Below are 22,522 nucleotides of genomic sequence, written 5' to 3' on the forward strand. Positions count from 1 at the left end.
CCAGGACTATTTGCAATATACTTCCCCATGCAATAACTCTTCCCCAGAAGAGTTAGTGATATTTAGGAATTTAAGTTAGGAACTACTATTGTTGCACAAGCCTACTTTGAGAACACAACTTATAAATATGTGTGCTAAGTTAGAATTAAAATGAATTGACTGAAAATTATTATGGAAAAGGCTGTATGAAATACTGGAATAAATTTTTTGAAAGAATCTTAAAGATATTTTCTTAAAATGTGCCTTATTGCTACAAGAAAACTAAAACATTGTTTTCTTTGTGATAAAAAATTTCTGAATTATTAAAATCAGCCCATATCACATATGTACTCCCCAAATTATTTTTTTCAATTGTTTTTATCCTTAAAGTAAGGAATTTAGAATAGAAGTTTGAGAGATTGCTTCAGTTAATACATTTTACATCTTACTAAAAATTTGTCAGCTTTAAAAGATTCTGTCAGCAATGGAATTCCTTTATTTGAATTAGTTTTCTTGAGTAATGGAAAAAAATTCATACCCTAATTTAAATACAGAAAAGTATTTTGATTTCCAATGTATGAATCTTGATAAACTTTACAACTGTAAAATTTTTCTTGTTTTGAAACATCTTTCTCTAAAATTAAAAAAGAGGTTTTCTAGCTTCATTTGTATACTTTTTTGATTGTTTTTTGATAGCCCATAGCCATTTTGTGCATTTTTGAGTGATTAAATGAAAAATGAAATGAGAATTTCTCATTATATATTTGGTATTTTTCCCTCTAAAGCTGACATAGTAAACAAACTAGAATATCAAATGTTTTTATTTTTCCTAGTTAAACTTATGTAGGTTTTTTAAAATTCTTATTTCTGTTAAAATTCTTTTTATAAAATCATAAGAGTAAATAGAAAATCTAAGAGTTTTATGATGTTTATTGCTATAAATGTGGAATCAATCCAAAGTTGTCATATCCCATTAAAAACATAGTGTATTTGTGAGACACAGACACATCAGACGCATTTAAAAATTTATTCCAGTTGTATTCTAACTATAATCCATTGCATACAAGATTTCCTTTGAACAGTGGCTGGGCGGTGGTTTAGTCGCTAAATTGTGTCTGACTTGGGACCCTATGGACTATAGCCTGCCAGGCCTCTCTGTCCATGGGATTCTCCAGGCAAGAATACTGGAGTGGGTTGCCATTTCCTTCTCCAAAACAAAGGCTAGCTAAAGTAGTTAGGCAAGTAGGCAGGTAAGTAGATAGGTAGAGATGCAAGTAGAAAAGGAGGAGCAGGGAGATGGGGTGTAAGAATAGGAAGAAGGACTGATGGGAGGGCAAAAACATGGCAGAAAAAAAGAAATTGCTTTTTTCAGTGCAATCTCTATATTGTTTAGGTAAGATATAATGCCAAGTTAATACACATTTAACACATAAGATTGTTTCCTAATTTCAGAAAATTGCTAGAAGGTTTATAAAAAAAAGGTAATGGTATGTATCACTTGATCACTTCTTATCCAGTGCCTGTCAATCTAAGGATTGACATAATAACCAGGTAAACCCCAGTGCAGGTATATTAGAGTCTGTAGGTCTGGTAGCAACAAGAATAAGATAGTTGCAGACCACACACAATTCACTGTGGTCTAAATCTAACTCCTTAGCATTCTTAGAGGTGATCACAGCAAGTGAGGGAGAAGGCAATGGCACCCCACTCCAGTACTCTTGCCTGGAAAATCCCATGGATGGAGGAGCCTGGTAGGCTGCAGTCCATGAGGTTGCTAAGAGTCGGACACGACTGAGTGACTTCACTTTGACTTTTCAGTTTCATGCATTGGAGAAGGAAATGGCAACCCACTCTAGTGTTCTTGCCTGGAGAATCCCGGGGACAGGGGAGCCTGGTAGGCTGCCGTCTATGGGGTCACACAGAGTCAGACACGACTGAAGTGACTTAGAAGCAGCAAGTGAGCATACAGAACACTCTGGTTGAGATGCACATTCCTGTTAACGGCTTCATCAGTTTTACCTTGTCTACTCTAGTCCAGAGAGCAAGAGAAAGCGAGAGATAGAGAGCATGACAGTGCAATTATGAGAGCAAGGCACAATAATTACTGTACATTTACCTCTCCCCATTCATATGAGCCAATATTTCCAAAAGCTGTTCCTCCCCATGAGCAGAAAACAATAGTACGGTCTGGTCTCCACCCTCTCTTAACTCTTAACATCAAGGCCCGGATAAAAGCTGTGATGACGGCAGTGCTGCTGGCCCATTCTTGTCTATTATAACTGTGAGCGGTATGATGATGGCTGCCAACTATGACATAACGGTCTGGAAATGGAAGGAAACAAGAGCCACTGAAACATAATATAAACCTTAACAATAAATTTAATGACATTTACATAATCCTATTGCACAACCAAGCAACAATTATGCAAAATTATTCTAATAATTAGGACTATGTTAACATTTTTCACCCACTGTCTTGATTCACACATCTGTGTATATCAAAGCAGAGGCAGCTGCTGAGCTCAATTATGAATCCAAAGCTTAGATCCATATTACTGTCCTCTGAAATATGCATATTAATTAATGAAGTATACAAATATGCCACAATGAAAACCTTATCTAACATTTTTCCAGAATCGTAGTGGAAAGTGCCCTATAAACAATGTGTATATGCTCAGTAAATATTAATGAACTATTCTTACATTTGATGGAACAATTATTCAGTCACTGTAAATGTTAAAAATTTGGTACACATGTAGGAATTTTGCAATAAATGAAGTTTTTAGGGAATCAGTTTTCATTTCTAACTTATAGTTTTAACCCCTCTCCTTTCCTTGATGGAAAAAAAATCATCGTAAAAAGTCATCCAACTACTCTTTTTTCACATATTTTATTTCATAGAATCATACATTACTAGAAAGGTCTCCATGACACATGGATGGGTTCTGAACAACATATTTAACTGACTATTGTCAGTAATAAGGTAGTACAAATGCATCTCCAGAGTTTCCTCTGATTTTGTTGCCTGTGAATGTTGTTGGCACACATCTAAATTTACTTCAGCAAGTAGCCCTATAATTTGTGTAAAAATGTTTTTCTTCATTACGTGTCATTTTCTGAGCAGATGTTCCATAGCATGATGGTTAAGTGTGCAGAGTTTAAGGGCTTCCTGCTTGGGATGGAATCCAGGGTATTTGACTTAGTAGTTGTATGACCTTGCCAAGCTTGTTCAGGTGCTCATGACAACGTCTTCAACCATAAAATGGGTATAAAATAGTGCATACATCATCTTTTTCTTTTTAATTTTATTTTTAGAAATATTATTGGAATATAGTTGCTTTACAATGTTGTGTTAGTTTCTGGAATACAAGAAAGTGAACCAATGATATCTATACCTATATCCCCTTTCTTATATTTCCATCCCAGTTAGGCCATCAGAGAACACAGAATAAAGATTCTGTGCTATACAGCAAATTCTCATCATCTATTAGATATAGATATAGATATATCCTCTTGGTATCCATGTTTATTCTCTACAACTGTGTCTCTATTTCCATTCAGTTGTTCGGAGTTTTAAGTAAGTAAAGCACTTTCAATAGCTCCTGATACACAGTAAGTACTACACATGTGTGGAATGAGTAAATCACTTCTTGGCTTCATGGCATCAAAAAGCTACTTTACAGGAAACATTACTGAGTGAAGCAATTTTAGTTTTCCTCACTGATATTGGAACCAACAATGAATTTAATCCATCAACAGTGTATTAACATTTAATTAATGGTATATATAGTATGACTGCTCAGACGGTAAAGAATCTCCTGCCTGTAATGCAGGAGACCTGGGTTCAGTCCTTGGGTCAGGAAGATGCCTTGGAGAAAGGAATGGCAACTCACTCCAGTATTCTTGACTGGAAAACGCTATGGACAGAGGAGCCTGGCGGGCTACAGTCCAATAGTTCTCAAAGAGTTGGACACTGCTGAATGACTAACACACACACATACAGTTTGCCTGCAATGTTGAATTGATTCACTCAGATATGTGTAAAAATTCTGTTTGGAATTGTCTGTGTTCTAGGTAAGTGGTGAGTAAGTGTTATTTGCTCAGTTGTGTCTGACTATTTACAACCCCATCGACTGTATCCCGCCAGGCAACTCTGTCTATGGAATCATCCGGCCAGAATACTGGAGTGGGTTGCCATTCTCTTTTCCAGGGGATCTTCCCAACCCAGGAAGAGAATCCAGGTCTCCTGTACTGCATGCAGATTCTCTACCATCTGAGCCGCCAGGGAAGCCCTCATTCTAGATAAACCACATCTAGAAAACTAAATACTAATTGATGCCATTTCTAATTTTCATAGTCATTAAATAAAGAAAGCATGTGAATGATCAATATTTTTGTGTAAAGTGCAAATAAACATGAGAAACATATTATACATTAAGGAATACTATTAAACTGAGTTTAAAAAGTTGGTGTTTTTTTTCTACATTGAGTGTCAATAAGGAAAGCTTTTCTATCCTAAATCTAGTATAATTCAGTACAATATTTTCTTCAAAAATAACTAAGAAATGTAGCAATGATGATAAATATTTCTAATACTTCAATTAGAGATTATTATGATGGAAATTTACTAAAATGGTTGAAATGCGACAGCAGTAATCTCCAAAATCATTTATATCTTGCATTTAAAGATATCATAATCAGAGGTTGTTCAACATTGATACTGTATCAATATTGAATACAATATCAATATTGTATTGATATCAAACAGAAGATGCCCATGAATTTTTAGAGTTGGCTGGCAGGAAACTTGGCAGGGATGTTAAACTTGATCTCAAAATTCCCTGACTTAGCAATTATGGGGTCAATTTGACTAAAATAATGGAGACGGATAATTCTCCAAAAAGAACTTGAGTAAATATCCCTACCAAATAAATAGAGGTGGCACAAATATACTAAAAGACTTGCATTCTATATTGTATATAAGAAGCACCACACACAGTGATGTCCTTCAGTCTCACAATGTATTCAGAAGTGTTGACGTTAATTAGATAATTAATGTATTTGTGAGTTATTTTCACTTCTTTAGCCTATACAGCATCATCTGAAGTTTCCATAAGATCCCATAACAAGGTATAAAACTATTTAAAATTTAGCCAGGTGAACTTTTTCATAAGCATCTTCAAAACCTAAAGCCACACAGACATTAGGCAGAATTATCGGTGAACCAAGAATCGGGATGGGACACAGACTAACACTGAAATATTTGAAACCAAAATTTTTATTAAAAAAAAAATTAAAACTAAAATATTTTATTTTTTTAAAATATGGTCTTTAAAAAATCAAAATCTTCAATGGTGTAATAGTGAATAAAAGAAAAACAATGACTTCTATAGCTTTCACTCAACGGTACATGCCAGTTTAACAAATCTAAACTCTGTGTTTTCTGTTTTGTTTCCCCTCTTATACTCTTTAGTATGATTTATCTTTGAAGAGATTTGGTATGAAATAGAATAAAGACCTGTTTCTTGCTTTTATATATCACCCACCCCTTAAAGTAGCATGAACCTAATTACCTCTAAAGCAGGACATCTAACTATGACATTGTTATAGAGCATTTGTGATATGTAAGATGGGATTCCTGGGAGCTCAGACAGAAAAGAATTCACTTGGCAATGCAGGAGACCCCAGTTCAACCCCTGGGTCAGGAAAATCCTGTGGAGAAAGAAATAGTAACCCACTCCAGTACTCTTGCCTGAAGAATTTCACGGACAGAGGAGCCTGAAGGGCTACAGTCCATGGAGTTCCAAAGAGTTGGACACGACTGAGCAACTAACACACTATATAAGATATAGATTATAAATACTTGGGTCTACTTACCTGGAAAGGTCACACCCTTTAAATATCCAACAACATTAGTAACTGTTTCAAATTTTGTGACTGTTTGAATTTTCATGTTCACAATTCTTTCCTCTGCAAAAAGAAAATCAAAAACAAAACTAAAATATACTTGTTTTTCTTAATTCTGCTGTTTTAATTTTTATTAAAGCATCCAAATTCATTTATAATATATCATCAAATTATTCCAAACAATTTAACTTTTCTAGGTAACAAATGTCACACTTTTTGGCAAATATGCATTGGAAAGTTTGTGTAGACAATTTTAGGTGCTTATTATTCAATGATGACTAAGATGCAATTTCTAGCTTCATACAACTGTAGAGCCATAAAAGGGCTATTTTTTAAATTTTTATTTTTTAAAATTTATTTTAATTGGAGGCTAATTACTTTACAATATTGTGGTGGGTTTTTTTGCCATACATTCACATAATTCAGCCATGGGTGTACATGTGTTTTCCAACGTGACCCTCCTTCCCACCTCCCTCCCAAAAGGGCAATTTTAAACTTCATATTAAAAATAACAATGGGGTTAAAAGGGAAAACACACAGAACAGGATCTCAAGGATATGTGGGCAGTTCTATTTAAAAAAAAATAATAACAATAATCAGATAAAAATATTTCCAAACAATTTTAAATACTTGCCTAGCTTCAAAACAAAATCACGTGGAGATAATTTTACCTTTTCTCTTTGATTCATTACTACATTGTCACTTTGAAAACTGGAAAGCATTACACAAATTAAAAGAATAAAGATTTTTAAAGCTACATATATTTTCAAATATTGGAGTTTTGTGCTTATGTTTCTATGTCTCTCACCTCTCTTCTAAATCTCTGCCAACTGCTCTGCCTCATTGAGTTTTTCTATTCATGCTAGATAGTAAAAAAATCGACAGCAAAGAAGCAAAGACACCAATCAGAAAGGACTTCAGTCACAGCCCTGAAGGGATCTCTGAAGGTCTTTGATGATCACAAGTGTTAATCCTGTATTTGATGGATCCTGGAACTACCGCACAATTGCACTCATCTCACACGCTAGTAAAGTAATGCTCAAAATTCTCCAAGCCAGGCTTCAGCAATATGTGAACCATGAATTTCCAGATGTTCAAGCTGGTTTTAGAAAAGGCAGAGGAACCAGAGACCAAATTGCCAACATCCGCTGGATCATGGAAAAAGCAAGAGAGTTCCAGAAAAACATCTATTTCTGCTTTATTGACTATGCCAAAGCCTTTGACTGTGTGGACCACAATAAACTGTGGAAAATTCTGAAAGAGATGGGAATACCAGACCACCTGACCTGCCTCTTGAGAAACCTATATGCAGGTCAGGAAGCAACAGTTAGAACTGGACATGGAACAACAGACTGGTTGCAAATAGGAAAAGGAATACGTCAAGGCTGTATATTGTCACCCTGTTTATTTAACTTCTATGCAGAGTACATCATGAGAAACGCTGGGCTGGAAGAAGCACAAGCTAAAATCAAGATTGCTGGGAGAAATATCAATAACCTCAGATATGCAGATGACACCACCCTTATGGCAGAAAGTGAGGAGGAACTAAAAAGCCTCTTGATGAAAGTGAAGGAGAGTAAAAAAGTTGGCTTAAAGCTCAACATTCAGAAAACGAAGATCACTGCATCTGGTCCTATCACTTCATGAGAAATAGATGGGGAAACAGTGGAAACAGTGTCAGACTTTATTTTGGGGGGAGGGGCTCCAAAATCACTGCAGATGGTGATTGCTGCCAAGAAATTAAAAGACACTCCTTGGAAGGAAAGTTATGACCAACCTAAATAGCATATTCAAAAGCAGAGACATTACTTTGCCAACAAAGGTTCATCTAGTCAAGGCTATGGTTTTTCCAGTGATCATGTATGGATGTGAGAGTTGGACTGTGAAGAAAGCTGAGCACTGAAGAATTGATGCTTTTGAACTGTGGTGTTGGAGAAGACTCTTGAGAGTCCCTTGGACCGCAAGGAGATCTAACTGGTCCATCCTAAAGGAGATCAGTCCTGAGTGTTCATTGGAAGGACTGATGCTAAAGCTGAAACTCCAATACTCTGGCCACCTCATGCGAAGAGTTGACTCATTGGAAAAGACCCTGATGTTGGGAGGGATTGGGGGCAGGAGGAGAAGGGGACGACAGAGGATGACATGGCTGGATGTCATCACCAACTCGATGGACATGAGTTTGAGTGAACTCCAGGAATTGGTGATGGACAGGGAGGCCTGGCGTTTTGTGATTCATGCGGTTGCAAAGAGTCAGACACAACTGAGTAACTGAACTGAAGTGAACTGGGCTGTCTGAGGACTGGGGCGGTGGGGAGGAAGAAACTGGTAGAAAGGTAGTTTCCCTAGGAGACATTCTAGGGCAGCCAAGTAAAACTGTTGGGGAGGGGGTGACAATTAGAAAGCAGCTAATGCAAACTAGGGGCTTCCCTCATGGCTCAGTGAGTAGTAAAGGATCTGCTTGCCAATGCAGGAAGTATTGGTTTGATCTTGGATATGGAAGATCTTCTGGAGGAGGGAATGGCAACCCATTCCAGTGTTCTTTTTTCTTTTTTTTAATGCATATAATTTTATTTATTGGCTATACTGGGTCTTCATTGGTGCATGGACTTTTCTCTAGTTGCAGCAAGTAGGGGCTATGTTCTAGTTGTGGTGCACTTCTCATTGCAATGGCCTCTGCTGCTGCTAAGCATAGGCACCAGGGTGCTCAGGTTTCAGTAGTTTTAGATCCTTGGCTCCAGAGCCCAGGCTCAGCAGTTGTGGTGCACAGGCTTAGTTGCTCTACAACATGTGGGATCTTCCCCGACCACGTATTGAACCTGTGTCTCCTGCACTGGCAGTCAGATTCTTTACCGCTGAGCCACCAGGGGAGCCCTCCACTCCAGTATTCTTGTCTGGAAAATCTTGTGGACAGTGGAGCCAGAGGGCTACAGTGCATGGGGTTGTAAAACAATCAGATGCAACTAAGTTTAAAAAAAAACAATGCAAGACACACACACTTTGCTGACAAGAAGTTGAAATTGAACTTCTTCCTGCCAGATGAAACTATTATGGCAAATAAGTTGCTTCTTTCTTTGTAGTATGAACACTCAGTTGTGTCCAACTCTTTGTGATCCCATGGACAGTAGCCCACCAGGCTCCTCTCTGCATGGAATTGTCCAGGCAAGAATACTGGAGTAGGCTGCCATTCCCTTCTCCAGGGGATCTTCCTGACCCAGGAATAAAACCTGTGTCTCCCACACTGCAGGAAGATTCTTTATCTGAGATACTCTGAGATTCTTTATCTCAGATTCTTTATATGAGCCACCAGGGAAGCCCAAAATACTGGAGCGGGTTGCCATTTCTTCGTCCAGGGGATCTTCCCAATCTAGGGATCCAACCTGTGTCTCCTGCATTTCTTTACCACTGAGCTACTTTGAACATGCCAAAGTAACAGCTCAAATAGAAAATCACTACATTAAAAAAATTATAACTAAAACAAGAGTAAAGAGACTTGAAGAGAATACCTGAGTGCCTTATATATGAAAAAATAAAATCTACTTAGAACTGAGCATTGTGGTTCTAACTAAGGAGCTACATGTTTTTGTTTACTTTTTAAAATTCAGTATACTTTGTTTTTATAGAGCAGTTTCAAAAACATAGATGAATAGAGCAGAAAATACAGGATTCCCAAACACCCTTTCTCCCCTGCCTCTGTTTGGCATCTTGCATGCATGCATGCTCAGTTGAATCCAGCTCTTTGTGACCCTATGAACTGTAATATACCAGGAACATCTTCCATTAGCATGATCAATACCTGTTACCAGTAATAAGACAATATTAATAAGTCCATAAATTTCATAAATCACATTGTTTTACTTGTTGTACTATGCATTCTGTGGGTTTTGACATAAACAGAATGACAGGTATGCACCATTATAATATCACATAGAATAATTTCATTGCCCTAAAAATTTTCTGTGCTGTACCTGTTTATTTTTTACTCTCTCCCTTCCTCTTAAGCTCCTGGCAACCACTGATCTTTTAAATGTCTCTACAGTTTTGCCTTTTCCAAAACATGATAGAGCTGGAATCATATGTTTGTTTTTAACATTTAATTCCCTGTTCTAGTTTTGTTCCAAACAGTTCAGATAAATGAACTTTAGATGAGGGAGTCATGACCTTATAGTTGTTGTTTTTAATATTTTTATTTTATTTTTGAGTTAGATACAGCTGAAGAATCATCTCTGGTTTTCTAAGATTCAATATTAACTTTTTTCAAGTTCAGCAGTAAGAAAACCTGTATGTACAAATTTACTGCAAACTATTTGAAATATTGCCTTATGATATAGTGCCTTACAATTTATAATACCATTGACACACAAACATACTAATTCTTCCCTGTGGCTCAGACCAAAGAATCTGCCTGCAAGGCAGGAGACCTGGGTTTGATCCCTGGGTCTGGAAGATCCCTTGGAGAAGGTAGAGGCAACCCATCCCAGTATTCCTGCCTGGAGAATTCTATGAACAGAGGAGCCTGGAGGCTACAGTCCATCGGGTTGCAAAGAGAAGGATATGACTGAAAGACACATACAAACACACATATACACACACTCTCACTCACTCACTCATACACTAATTCTCACTGGATCGTTTTTTGTTTTTCCATGAAACATTAATGAAGCAACTTCATTAATATTAATATTGAGTTCTTATTTATACATGGATTTGTTATTATCAATGCTAATATAACTCATTTTAACAGGGCCATAGTGTTTCCAGTGGTCATGTATGGATGTGAGAGTTGGACTGTGAAGAAAGCTGAGTGCTGAAGAATTGATGCTTTTGAACTGTGGTGTTGGAGAAGACTCTTGAGAGTCCCTTGGACTGCAAGGAGATCCAACCAGTCCATTCTGAAGGAGGTCAGCCCTGGGATTTCTTTGGAAGGAATGATGCTAAAGCTGAAACTCCAGTACTTTGGCCACCTCATGCGAAGAGTTGACACATTGGAAAAGACTCTGATGCTGGGAGGAATTGCGGGCAGGAGGAGAAGGGGACGACAGAGGATGAGATGGCTGGATGGCATCACCAAGTCGATGGACGTGGGTTTGAGTGAACTCTGGGAGTTGGTGATGGACAGGGAGGCCTGGCGTGCTACGATTCATGGGGTCGCGAAGAGTCAGACACGACTGAGCGACTGAACTGAACTGATAGGGTTTTAATTAACAGAAATTTGTCACGACTGAAATACTGGGTCCACTACCACCACCACCATCACCACCACTACTACCAGCATCACCATCATCATCTAATTTAACCATTCAATTTGGGGGAAATTTCCAAGCCTATTTTTATGAAAACTTTCATATTAGTTTGCCATGTGCCATGAAAAGACATTTCAGGATTTCATTAGGATTGCATTAAATTAGCAAACCCATTTGAGAAAATTATATCTTTTATCTATTATGGTATACTTCTCAATTTATTTCAGCTAATTTTATTTCTTTTAAAAATTTTTATATTTTTATTTATAAAAGATTTGCATGATTATTAAATTAAGTTTTTCCTGCTATAGTAACAAAATATAGTGTTTAAAATTATTTTACAATGTATAAGCATGCTATTTAATTTCATATGTTAGTCTTATAAAATGCCTTCTTGTTACTCTTCTATAGGTTTTAATATTTAATCTGTTGAGTTTTAATGTTTGTTAATTTCACTTAGATACATACCAAAAATAGTTTTGCTTTTTCCCTTTAAATCTTTATAGCTTATCTACTGTTCTCAACATTTTCTCTAGGACTGCCAGTGCACTGTGGAATGCAGGCAGTAAAAGCAGCGTTCTTTGGTCCTAGCCTTGTATTCTTCACTACAGTCATTTCTATAACTGCATTTTTTTTAAGTTATTTGCTACAGCTTTCTGGGAAATTCCCTTTAAAAGTAAGATCACTTTTATATCTTCCATTGCTAAGAGGTTTTAGCATAAACAGATAGTGAATCATCTTTTGAGATAACTGAAAGTTTTTCACACTACAACGTTAAAAAAAATGCTTATATTCCTGGATTAAGCCCTTCTTGGTCATGATATGTTTTTTTGTGTGTTTGGTTACTAACACTTTTAGAATATATGCATATATAAGTGACATTAATAATTTTACTTTTCTATTTTTTCTGGTCTGGTTTTGATATGTAGATTATAAATCTCACAAATATTTAGGGATCTTTGCTTCTTTTCATTGACTCTGTAAGAGTTTATACAGCACAAATTAACCATTTTACAAAGGAGAGGCAGTTTTAGTATATAAAACTATTTGGTACTGGTATTTTTTGTGTGTGTTGCAGGGAGAAGTACATTTTCACCCATTGTATATTTTCATTTTATTTCATTTAATATTTTCAAATTGTTATTATGAATCAATATAAGCAAATTGATTCTTATGTTTATTTCTTCTAAATGTATTTAATTGTTCATTTTATTCTTGTTCTTCAAAAAATCATTCATTTATCTATGGTTTTGTTTCCTCTTCTATTTCTAACATCAATTCACTTATTCTATTTTTTTTTAATCTTTTCATCAGTTTTACTAGAGTTTAGTTAATTTATTAGAATTCCAAAAAAAAAGTTTTCGGGTTTATGGATCCTCAATAATTTTGTCTTTATTTCTTGCTACAATATTATATTCTATGCTTATTAGTATCTGTGTTAAATTTTGCCTAATGTATTCTCTGTGTGTATGTGTGTTTAACCTAAATTCTTAAGATGTTTAGCTCATTTCCTTTCAATTGTTACACGTGTCTTTAAGGCTATAGATTTTCTATGTAGCTGAAGTAAATTAATTTTGATATATGGTGTTATTATCTCACAAATTCTAACATTTTTAAACTTCTATGATAACTATTTCTATAATAAATGTATCAGTCCAAAGAATTTTCAAAATATTCAAATACATGGTATGGGTTACTGCTTTAATATTGATGTCTAGCTTAATTTAATTAATGAACTGAAAGCAAAGTCTATATGCTGATAATTTGATTTTAGGTGAGATTTATTTTGTGACACTGGCAGGCTATTATAAATGATAGATAGAGACTAAACATTTTTATAAATGTCCCATATAAAGAATGTGCATTCCCTACTACATGGTTGCAGCCTATCATTCATAGGTCCAGTAAATCAAGCTTGAAAACTGTGTAGCTCTAATTTCAGTGTTCTACATACTTTCTCTGTCAATTATTGAGACATTTTATAGTTTCCCATATGTTAATTTATCAATTTATCTTGGCATTATTATATTTTTTGACTAGTTACATGTATGCAATCTTGGAATTGCTACTATTCCCTGATTTCTATATAGATTATTTAGAATGGGGTTCCCTGGTAACTCAGCTGGTAAAGAATCTGCATGCAATGCAGGAGACCCTGGTTCTATTCCTGGGCTGGGAAGATCTGCTGGCGAAGAGATAGGCTACCCACTCCAGTATTCGTGGGCTTTCCTCATGGCTCAGCTGGTAAAGAATCTGCTTTCAATGTGGGAGACCTGTGTTCGATCCCTGAATTGGGAAGATCCCCTGGAGAAGGGAACACTGTGTTTGTATGTATAGGGCTTCCCTAGTAGTCCAGCTGGTAAAGAATCTGTCTGCAATGCAGGAGACCCTGGCTTGATTCCTAGGTTGAGAAGATCCCCTGGAGAAGGAAACAGCTACCCACTCCAGTATTCTGGCCTGGAGAATTCCATGGACTGTATAGTCCATAGGGTCTCAAAGAACAATTATTCTTTACATTATTTCTATCCCAATTATACCCTAAGTTCTCCCCCCACATTAATATAATTATTCCATATTTCTTTTGCTTAGTATATCTCCGATACATATTTTCCCAGCATTGCCTTTGTTTTTACCAGGCATCCCAGGGGCATCTCTGGCTTGGATACAATTTTATGTTAATTTTTTGGCTTGGTGTTTCTATATTACAATGTTAGTAAAAATTCTAAACCAGGATTTTAAATTTCTAAAGTCATTTAAATTTGTATTTTTATTTTTTATCCAGAGCTCAAGCAGAAGAAAGCTTTTCTTCATCAGTAGGTGGATTCCTTCGCAGTTTTCCTACTTCAACTCCATGGTCCTGGTTTTATATAGATGGTAGTTACAACTCTGCAGTACTCTTGCCTGGAAAATCCCATGGACGGAGGAGCCTGGTAGGCTGCAGTCCAAGAGGTCGCTAAGAGTCGGACATGACTGAGCGACTTCACTTTCACTTTTCACTTTCATGCATTGAAGAAGGAAATGGCAACCCACTCCAGTGTTCTTGCCTGGAGAATCCCAGGGACGGGGGAGCCTGTTGGGCTGCTGTCTATGGGGTTGCACAGAGTCGGACACGACTGAAGCAACTTAGCAGCAGCAGCAGTTACAACTCATCGCTCCCTATAGCTCCATAACTATGTCCTTTGTCCCCATGTGAGTGCTATGTTCCCACTCTAATTTACCTAATTCAGGACCCATAACCTTTCCCAACACCTGAACATTATACAGTCAATTTTTCTATTTATTTCCCTGATTTTTCACTCTGTCTTTGTGTTTCTTTCTGGACATTTTATGTTTTTTTTTTTTGATAGATGCTTTCAAAAACATTTTTTCTTATATTTCATACAGAGCTCCTAGACGTTTGCATAGACAGATTTCAAATTATTTTACCTGCCCTCTTCTACATCCTGAAGTGTAACTTTTATTTAAAAGAAACATAGAGGTCTGAGAAAGTAAAGACAATTTCTTTTACAAAGATGCTAAGATTACATTGGTTCTTTCCAGCTGGGAGAAGGACTTCCTTATGAGTCACAGGCCCAAGATCAGGTCCAAATAATGGCATGCAACGTAGCAGAACACTGCCTTTCATTTATTTAGGTACAACCCCACGTACGATGTTGATCCTAATAATATTGTTTCGTAATAGTCCATACCCATGTCTGAAAACAAATGTTCACATAGCCTGTTTTCCTTCACTAAAATCAGTACTATGATCACACTCTCCATTTTAATGATAAATATCAGTAAAATCTTAGATAAACTTTCATGTTCATAGCACATCTATTGCTGTTGGCATTGCTAAATACCCATTGCTAAAGTAATACTACTCTTTATAGCAATAACATTGGCAATCTTGTGCTTTGGAATTTATCCTACAAGGATAATTGAACTCTTTGCAGTATAATTTTAATAGCAATTACAGACAACAACACAGATTTCCTCAACAGGGAAATTACTTAGAAAATTGCAATAAAATGTGAGACTGTTAAAATGTAAAATACTATGTAGAGACATGGATACAATATAAATGAAAAGAACACAATACAAAGAGATATACATGATGCCTTAACTTAGGCAAACTGTGCATTTATGGACATGTTTAGAAAGAGAGATTAAAAAATGAAGCATAAAATGGGTTAGGGAGAGACATCTCTCCAAAGAAGACATGCAGATGGCCAAGACGCACATGAAAGTATGTTCAACATTACTAATTATTTAAAAATGTAAATTGAAACTACAATGAAATATCACTTCACACCAGTCAGAAAAGCCATCATCAAAAAATCTGTGAGCAATAAATGCTGGAGGGGGTATGGAGAAAAAGGAAACTTCCTACACTTGGTACAACCAATGGAGAAATTGGTATGGAAGATCCCTTAAAAAATAAAAATACACCACCATATGATCTTGCAATCCCTTTCCTGGACATGTATCTAGAGAAATACATGATTCAAAAGGATACTATACACCCTAATGTTCATTATAGAGCTATGTACAACATCCGAGTCATGGAAGCAACCTAGATGTCCATTAACAGATGAATGGATAAAGGTGATGTGGTATATATTTACAAAGGAATATTCAGCCATTAAAAAGAATGAAATAATGCCATTTGTAGCTAGATAGACCTGAAGAGTATCATAATAAGTGAAGTAAGCCAAAGAGAGACAGACATATGCTATTGCTTATATGTGGAATCTAAAAATAATAATAATAGAGTGAACTTATTTACAAAACAGAAATAGACTCAGACAGAAAATGAGCTTATGGTTACCAGGGGGGATTGTGGAGGGAGAGATAGATCAGATGTTTGGGATTTACATGTACACACTCCTATATTAAAATAAAATGCTTTTCCATGAAAAAAAATTAGGAAACATGGTAAAGGCAAGATCATATAATGATAAGCAAAGAAAACATAGACAAAAAAAGACTGAAGACCCCATAGGTGATTTAGATACATGAATTGCATGAGTGGGTTCAACTGTGAAAAGTAATTGGTCTATGTACTTATAACTTGTGTTGTTTTCTGAATGTAAGATTTAAATGAAAATGTTTAAAAGCTAAAATTGTTTGACCTAAGGACCAGTGGCTTAGTTCAGAAAGATCTTTATCCATAAAATATAATCCATTAAAAGTATAAAATCTATTTTTTAAAAAAATTATGTAGTTTTAATTTAATTGTGCTATAAATGTAAAATACACACTGGACTTTGAAGTCTTAGAAAGAAAAAAAGAATAAATTATTTCTTTACTAAGCATGCATACTGACAGCAATAGAGAGATAGTATTTTGGATACCTTGAATTAAATAAATGTAATATTAAAACAAACTGAAAAATATTTGGATTAGGAAGTCCTGCCTACGTCAGTTAGGGAGGTGGAATCTTAACCCTTGGACTGTCAGGGAAGGACCAAGAAAGCTCTCTTTAAAGGAGAATGCCAACTGGTAAGAATGGAAGGAATGTGGACTTAGAAGGTAACCCTTAGTATCTTGGCAATGACTAGTTGGGCAGGAAACATCAATGAACATTGAAACTAGTAGATGAAGGTAGAAATGTTGGGGGTAAGATATATGTGTGATTTCAAACACTTACTGATTACTTTAAACAAAGAATAAAGAGTAACTTTGATGAGATCTAGTGGGCACCACCTTAATCAAGTGATTAAAGGTAGCTTTATCAGTTATGGAACAAATTAATATGAGCTATGAGAAAAACACAGTCGCGCTTCCATAACATTACTGCCAATGATTCAGAGCCTGAACTTATTCACAAGAAACATCAGATAAACCCAGACTGGGGAACACTCTGAAGATAACTGGCACTTAAGCTTTAAAGGAGATAAAGTAATGAAAAAAAGAAAAAGGAGAAACTATTCCAGATTGAAGGAAATTTGAGACTTGATAACTTCAAGACATGAAACTAGTTTAGAGCTATTTGATATTTAGGACACTGGTGGGACAATTGTCAAAAACTGAATGGGACCTTGGAGTGCATGTAGAAATGCATCAAAGTTTAATTCCTGTTTGCAGCGGTACTGCTGTTAGTACAGGAGAGAATGTCATCATGAGAGAATTCAGATGCAATTGTTTGTCATTCTATAGCCTACTTGTTGGAGAAGGAAATGGCAACCCATTCCAGTACTCTTGCCTGGAAAATCCCATGGACAGAGGAGCCTGGTAGGCTACAATCCATGGGGTTGCTAAGAATTGGACACCACTGAAGCGACTTAGCAGCAGCAGGAGCCTCCCTGTAGGTAGGTGAGGAAGAACTTTCTTTGTGCTATTCTTGCAACTTTTCTATAAGTTTGAATGTATTTCAAAATAATAAAAATACTTTTGAAATTAGAAAATCCTGGGGAACCTTTAGATGCAGTTCGTTACTTGAAAAGTCAGAGCATATAGATATGTGTGTGCCTTACTACTTTAGGGTAACATTTTCAGCTCACGTTTACTAAATGTTTTCTGTCTTTCATATTCCATAGCTGGATGGCAGCTTTACATTTGATATGTGAAGTTCAAAAGATTTCAAGATGACAAAAATGTGTTCCACTGAGAGAACATTTGTATTCAAATAGGGTGAGGAATGTCAGAGCTAAAAGACATAAAAGCAGCTGCCTCTCTCCAGTCTTTAATTTAATCATGTTGCAGGAAAAATTATCTGCTTCAGAAACTATATTCCAGTGATAATTCTGTCTTGCATTTTTGTTGCTGTTATGAACGGATTCTCAGTCATCTTCTTCCCCAATAGCTAACAAAGCTTCATCTCCACCTGCACTGTAAGCTTACCCGGCACCTAGGAAAAACTCCAACATCATTTAGAGAGATTTAAGCACTAACAATTGCTGCTAACTCTTGAGTTCCAGCTGCAATGATTAACCATTTGTTTGTTTCCAAGATAAAGTTCTTCCTAGAGTTCCTAATTTTAGTCAGATATTTGTCTCATTCTTGGCTACTAGGATTTAGAATTTCGTGGATTGGGCTCTGAATTATTTTTTCAATTTTCTTGCATCCCAAGAAATGGAATCTGCTCTAGAATCACAGTTTTGATGACTGAGACTTTGTAATCTTCTAAAATTCTTCCTAAATACCAACTGCTTCTCTTTCTATCTGAGTATAAAATGCTCTGGATTATATACAATTACAATATATACCATACCCATGTGGGTGTTCCATTTTTTTTACATGGGGTTTTCCTGTTGTCAAGGGTATTTTTGAACTGACACAAGTGACTGGATATTATATGTTCTAGACTAAAAGTCTTATTTTAAATGTTTATCAATTGATGTAGCATACACTGACAAATCAGAAAGGATTGGCACCAAGCAACTAGAATATCCACACTAACATATACAAACTGATAATTGGACCTGTCCCAAACACCCTGTTCTTCCTATCACATTGAAATTTTCTCAGAAATTGAATTTCAAAGATACTTCAGTAAGTGCAGGCTTATGCAAAAGGGTAATTCCAGTCTTAGGACTCAACTCTGTCCCTCATGACTCACCTCACATGAATCAATGGGACTTGCATTACCATATCTTGGATACTGATAAAAAACATCGGCCTCAAAAAAATGTACTTAATTTTTTTTTTTTTCTAAACACACTGAGTGTTCTATTATAAACCCTAAGAATTAATTTCAGGGTTACAGGAATTAGAAGAATTAGTTGAATACAAATCACAAAGAAGCATCCCACAATCAAGATGATAAGACTCATGAAGAACAAGTGACTTGGTCTCACAAAGTGAGTGTAAAAAGAAGAAAAGGAGGATCATACTGCATTACAAGAAATATGATTTTTAGGTCTAGACTGGATATTGGTTTGGATAAACTCACTATACAAAGACTAGGGTGATTAGTAAAACTTAATATAGTCTGTATATTAAGAAAGATTAAATTTAATATCATGATAAAGTAGAGATATTTAATTTTCAAAATAAATTCCATAGTGTACGGTATGATCTCATTTGGTTATATAACATCAGATCAGATCAGATCAGTCGCTCAGTCGTGTCAGACTCTTTGCGACCACATGAATCGCAGCATGCCAGGCTTCCCTGTCCATCACCAACTCCGGAGTTCACTCAGACTCATGTCCATTGAGTCAGTGATGCCATCCAGCCATCTCATCCTCTGTTGTCCCCTCCTCCTCTTGCCCCCAATCCCTCCCAGCATCAGAGTCTTTTCCAATGAGTCAACTCTTCGCATGAGGTGGCCAAAGTACTGGAGTTTCAGCTGTAGCATCATTCCTTCCAAAGATATCCCAGGGCTGATCTCCTTTAGAATGGACTGGTTGGATCTCCTTGCAGTCCAAGGGACTCTCAAGAGTCTTCTCCAACACCACACTTCAAAAGCATCAATTCTTTGGTGCTCAGCTTTCTTCACAGTCCAACTCTCACATCCAGACATGACCACCGGAAAAACCATAGCCTTGACTAGATGAACCTTTGTTGGCAAAGTATTGTCTCTGCTTTTGAATATGCTATTTAGGTTGGTCATAACTTTCCTTCCAAGGAGTAAGCGTCTTTTAATTTCATGGCTGCAGTCACCATCTGCAGTGATTTTGGAGCCCCCAAAATAAAGTCTGACACTGTTTCCCCTGTTTCCCCATCTATTTCCCATGAAGTGATGGGACCAGATGCCATGATCTTCGTTTTCTGAATGTTGAGCTTGAAGCCAACTTTTCACTCTCCACTTTCACTTTCATCAAGAGGCTTTTTAGTTCCTCTTCACTTTCTGCCATAAGGGTGGTATCATCTGCATATCTGAGGTTATTGATATTTCTCCCGGCAATCTTGATTCCAGCTTCTTCCAGTCTAGCATGTGTTTCTTCCAGTCTAGCATTTCTCATGATGTACTCTGCATATAAGTTAAAAAAAACAGGGTGACAATATACAGCCTTGACGAACTCCTTTTCCTTTTTGGAACCAGTCTGTTGTTCCATGTCCAGTTCTAACTGTTGCTTCCTGACCTTCATATAGGTTTCTCAAGAGGCAGGTCAGGTGGTCTGGTATTCCCATCTCTTTCAGAATTTTCCACAGTTTATTGTGATCCACATAGTCCAAGGGTTTGGCATAGTCAATAAAGCAGAAATAGATGTTTTTCTGGAACTCTCTTGCTTTTTCCATGATCCAGCAGATGTTGGCAATTTGATCTCTGGTTCCTCTGCCTTTTCTAAAACCAGCTTGAACATCAGGAAGTTCACGGTTCACATATTGCTGAAGCCTGGCTTGGAGAATTTTAAGCATTACTTTACTAGCGTGTGAGAGGAGTGCAGTTGTGCGGTAGTTTGAGCATTCTTTGGTCCTCCCGGCTTCTGCCCCAGACCTCCGACGTGGGGTAGCTCCTCTTGGCTGCGCGGGCGCCCATCGCAGCCGCCTGTGCTTTAGCGTGCCTGTCGCAGCTGCCTGTGCTTTAGCGCATTATATAACATATTTATATATAAATCTAGATAAATTTATAGGAAGGTATTGATAGTTATAATTATTGGGTATTAGGAATCTGTTCTATATTAAACTGTATCCCTTAAAATTCATATGTTGAAGCCCTCAACTCCAATCTGGCTGTATTGAAAAGGAAGGAAACAGAACCTTTAAAGAGAACATTGAAGTTAAGAGAGATCTTAAGAATGGTACCCTAATCTCATTGGATTGGTGGTCTTAAAGGAAAAGGGAGAGACATAAGAGATCTGTTACTCTCTCCGTGTGTACACAGAGGAAAGGCCATGTGAGGACTCAGAGAGAAGGAAGTCCTCTATTAGCCAGGGAGAGAACTCTGACCAGAATCCTAATTCTCTTGCACTTTGAGTTGGGACTTACTAGCTCTAGAACTGTGAGAAAATAAATGTCTGTTGTCTAATACATTCAGTCTGTGGTATCTTATTACAGAAGCCTAAAATGACTAACACAGAATGTAATATGTTTGCATATTTTTGCTTATCTATTTTCTAACTGAGTAAATAGTAACCATATTGTAATAACAGAGATCACATTTGAAAAGAAAAAAATATGCATGAAAACTCCCAAAATATGTTTTAGTACTATAAAAGTTTGGTTCTGAAAAAGTGAGACTGGCAAAAAGATATTAAACAGGAACTATTTGCTTGGTCTCTTTTACCATACACTTTTAGGCAATAGTAGCTAACCCATGTCTTTAGTGAACACATAAAGACAGATAAATCCATGTATGTATTTACTCTTGTGAGCTTGCATGCATTTGGAAAAAAAAATTAAAGTTTAAATAAATATTATTCTTCTAAGTAGCAAAAGTATCTAAATTGGAAAATATTTTGAAGAATGTAAATACCAGGAACCTCTTGAGAAATCAGTATGCATGTCAGGAAGCAACAGTTAGAACTGGACATGGAACAACAGACTGGTTCCAAATAGGAAAAGGAGTACATCAAGCCTGTATATTGTCACCCTGCTTATTTAACTTATATGCAGAGTACATCATGAGAATCACTGGGCTGGATGAAGCACAAGCTAGAATCAAGATTGCTGGGAGAAATATCAATAACCTCAGATATGCAGATGACACCCCCCTTATGGCAGAAAACAAAGAAGAACTAAAGAGCCTCTTGATGAAAGTGAAAGAGGAGAGTGAAAAAATTGGCTTAAAGCTCAACATTCAGAAAACTAAGATCATGGCATCTGGTCCCATTACATCATGGCAAATAGATGGGGAAACAGTGGAAACAGTGGCAGAGTTTATTTTGGGGGGCTCCAAAATCACTGCAGATGGTGACTGCAACCATGAAATTAAAAGACAATTACTCCTTGAAAGGAAAGTTATGACCAACCTAGACAGCATATTAAAAAGCAGAGACATTACTTTGCCAACAAAGATCTGTCTAGTCAAGGCTATGGTTTTTCAAGTAGTCATGAATGGATGTGAGAGTTGGACTATAAAGAAAGCTGAGCACTGAAGAATTGATGCTTTTGAACTGTGGTGTTGGAAAAGACTCTTGAGAATCCCTTCAACTGCAAGGAGATCCAACCAGTCCATCCTAAAGGAAATCAGTCCTGAGTGTTCATTGGAAGGACTGATGTTGAAGCTGAAACTCCAATACTTTGGCCACCTGATGTGAAGAGCTGACTCATTTGAAAAGACCCTGATGCTGGGAAAGATTGAAGGGAAAAGGAGAAGGGGACAACAGAGGATGAGATGGCTGGATAGCATCACTGACTCAATGGACATGAGTTTGAGTAAACTCCAGGAGTTGGTGAGGGACAGGGAGGCCTGGCATGCTGTAGTCCATGGGGTTGCAAAGAGTTGGACACAACTGAGCGATTAAACTGAACTGAAACACCAGGAAAAATATCTTTTACCTTCTTTGTATCTAAGAGTGAAAACT

The 22,522-nt window shown here is 36.7% G+C and overlaps 1 protein-coding gene across 8 annotated transcripts in view; it reads right to left on the minus strand.

Moving 5' to 3' along the window:
* NAALADL2 (N-acetylated alpha-linked acidic dipeptidase like 2) overlaps positions 1 to 22,522 on the minus strand; it is a 1,576,761-nt gene that overhangs the window by 430,548 nt on the left and 1,123,691 nt on the right. For all 8 annotated transcript variants that reach the window (XM_061415500.1, XM_061415503.1, XM_061415502.1 and 5 more), the window contains 2 exons: positions 5,857 to 5,949; positions 2,096 to 2,301 (listed from right to left, as the gene is read on the minus strand). In XM_061415500.1, coding sequence (XP_061271484.1) covers positions 2,096 to 2,301; positions 5,857 to 5,949 — 299 coding nt within the window. The remainder of the gene's footprint in view (positions 1 to 2,095; positions 2,302 to 5,856; positions 5,950 to 22,522) is intronic.

This window comes from Bos javanicus, chromosome 1, assembly GCF_032452875.1.
Source record: "Bos javanicus breed banteng chromosome 1, ARS-OSU_banteng_1.0, whole genome shotgun sequence".
NCBI classification, from domain to species: domain Eukaryota; kingdom Metazoa; phylum Chordata; class Mammalia; order Artiodactyla; family Bovidae; genus Bos; species Bos javanicus.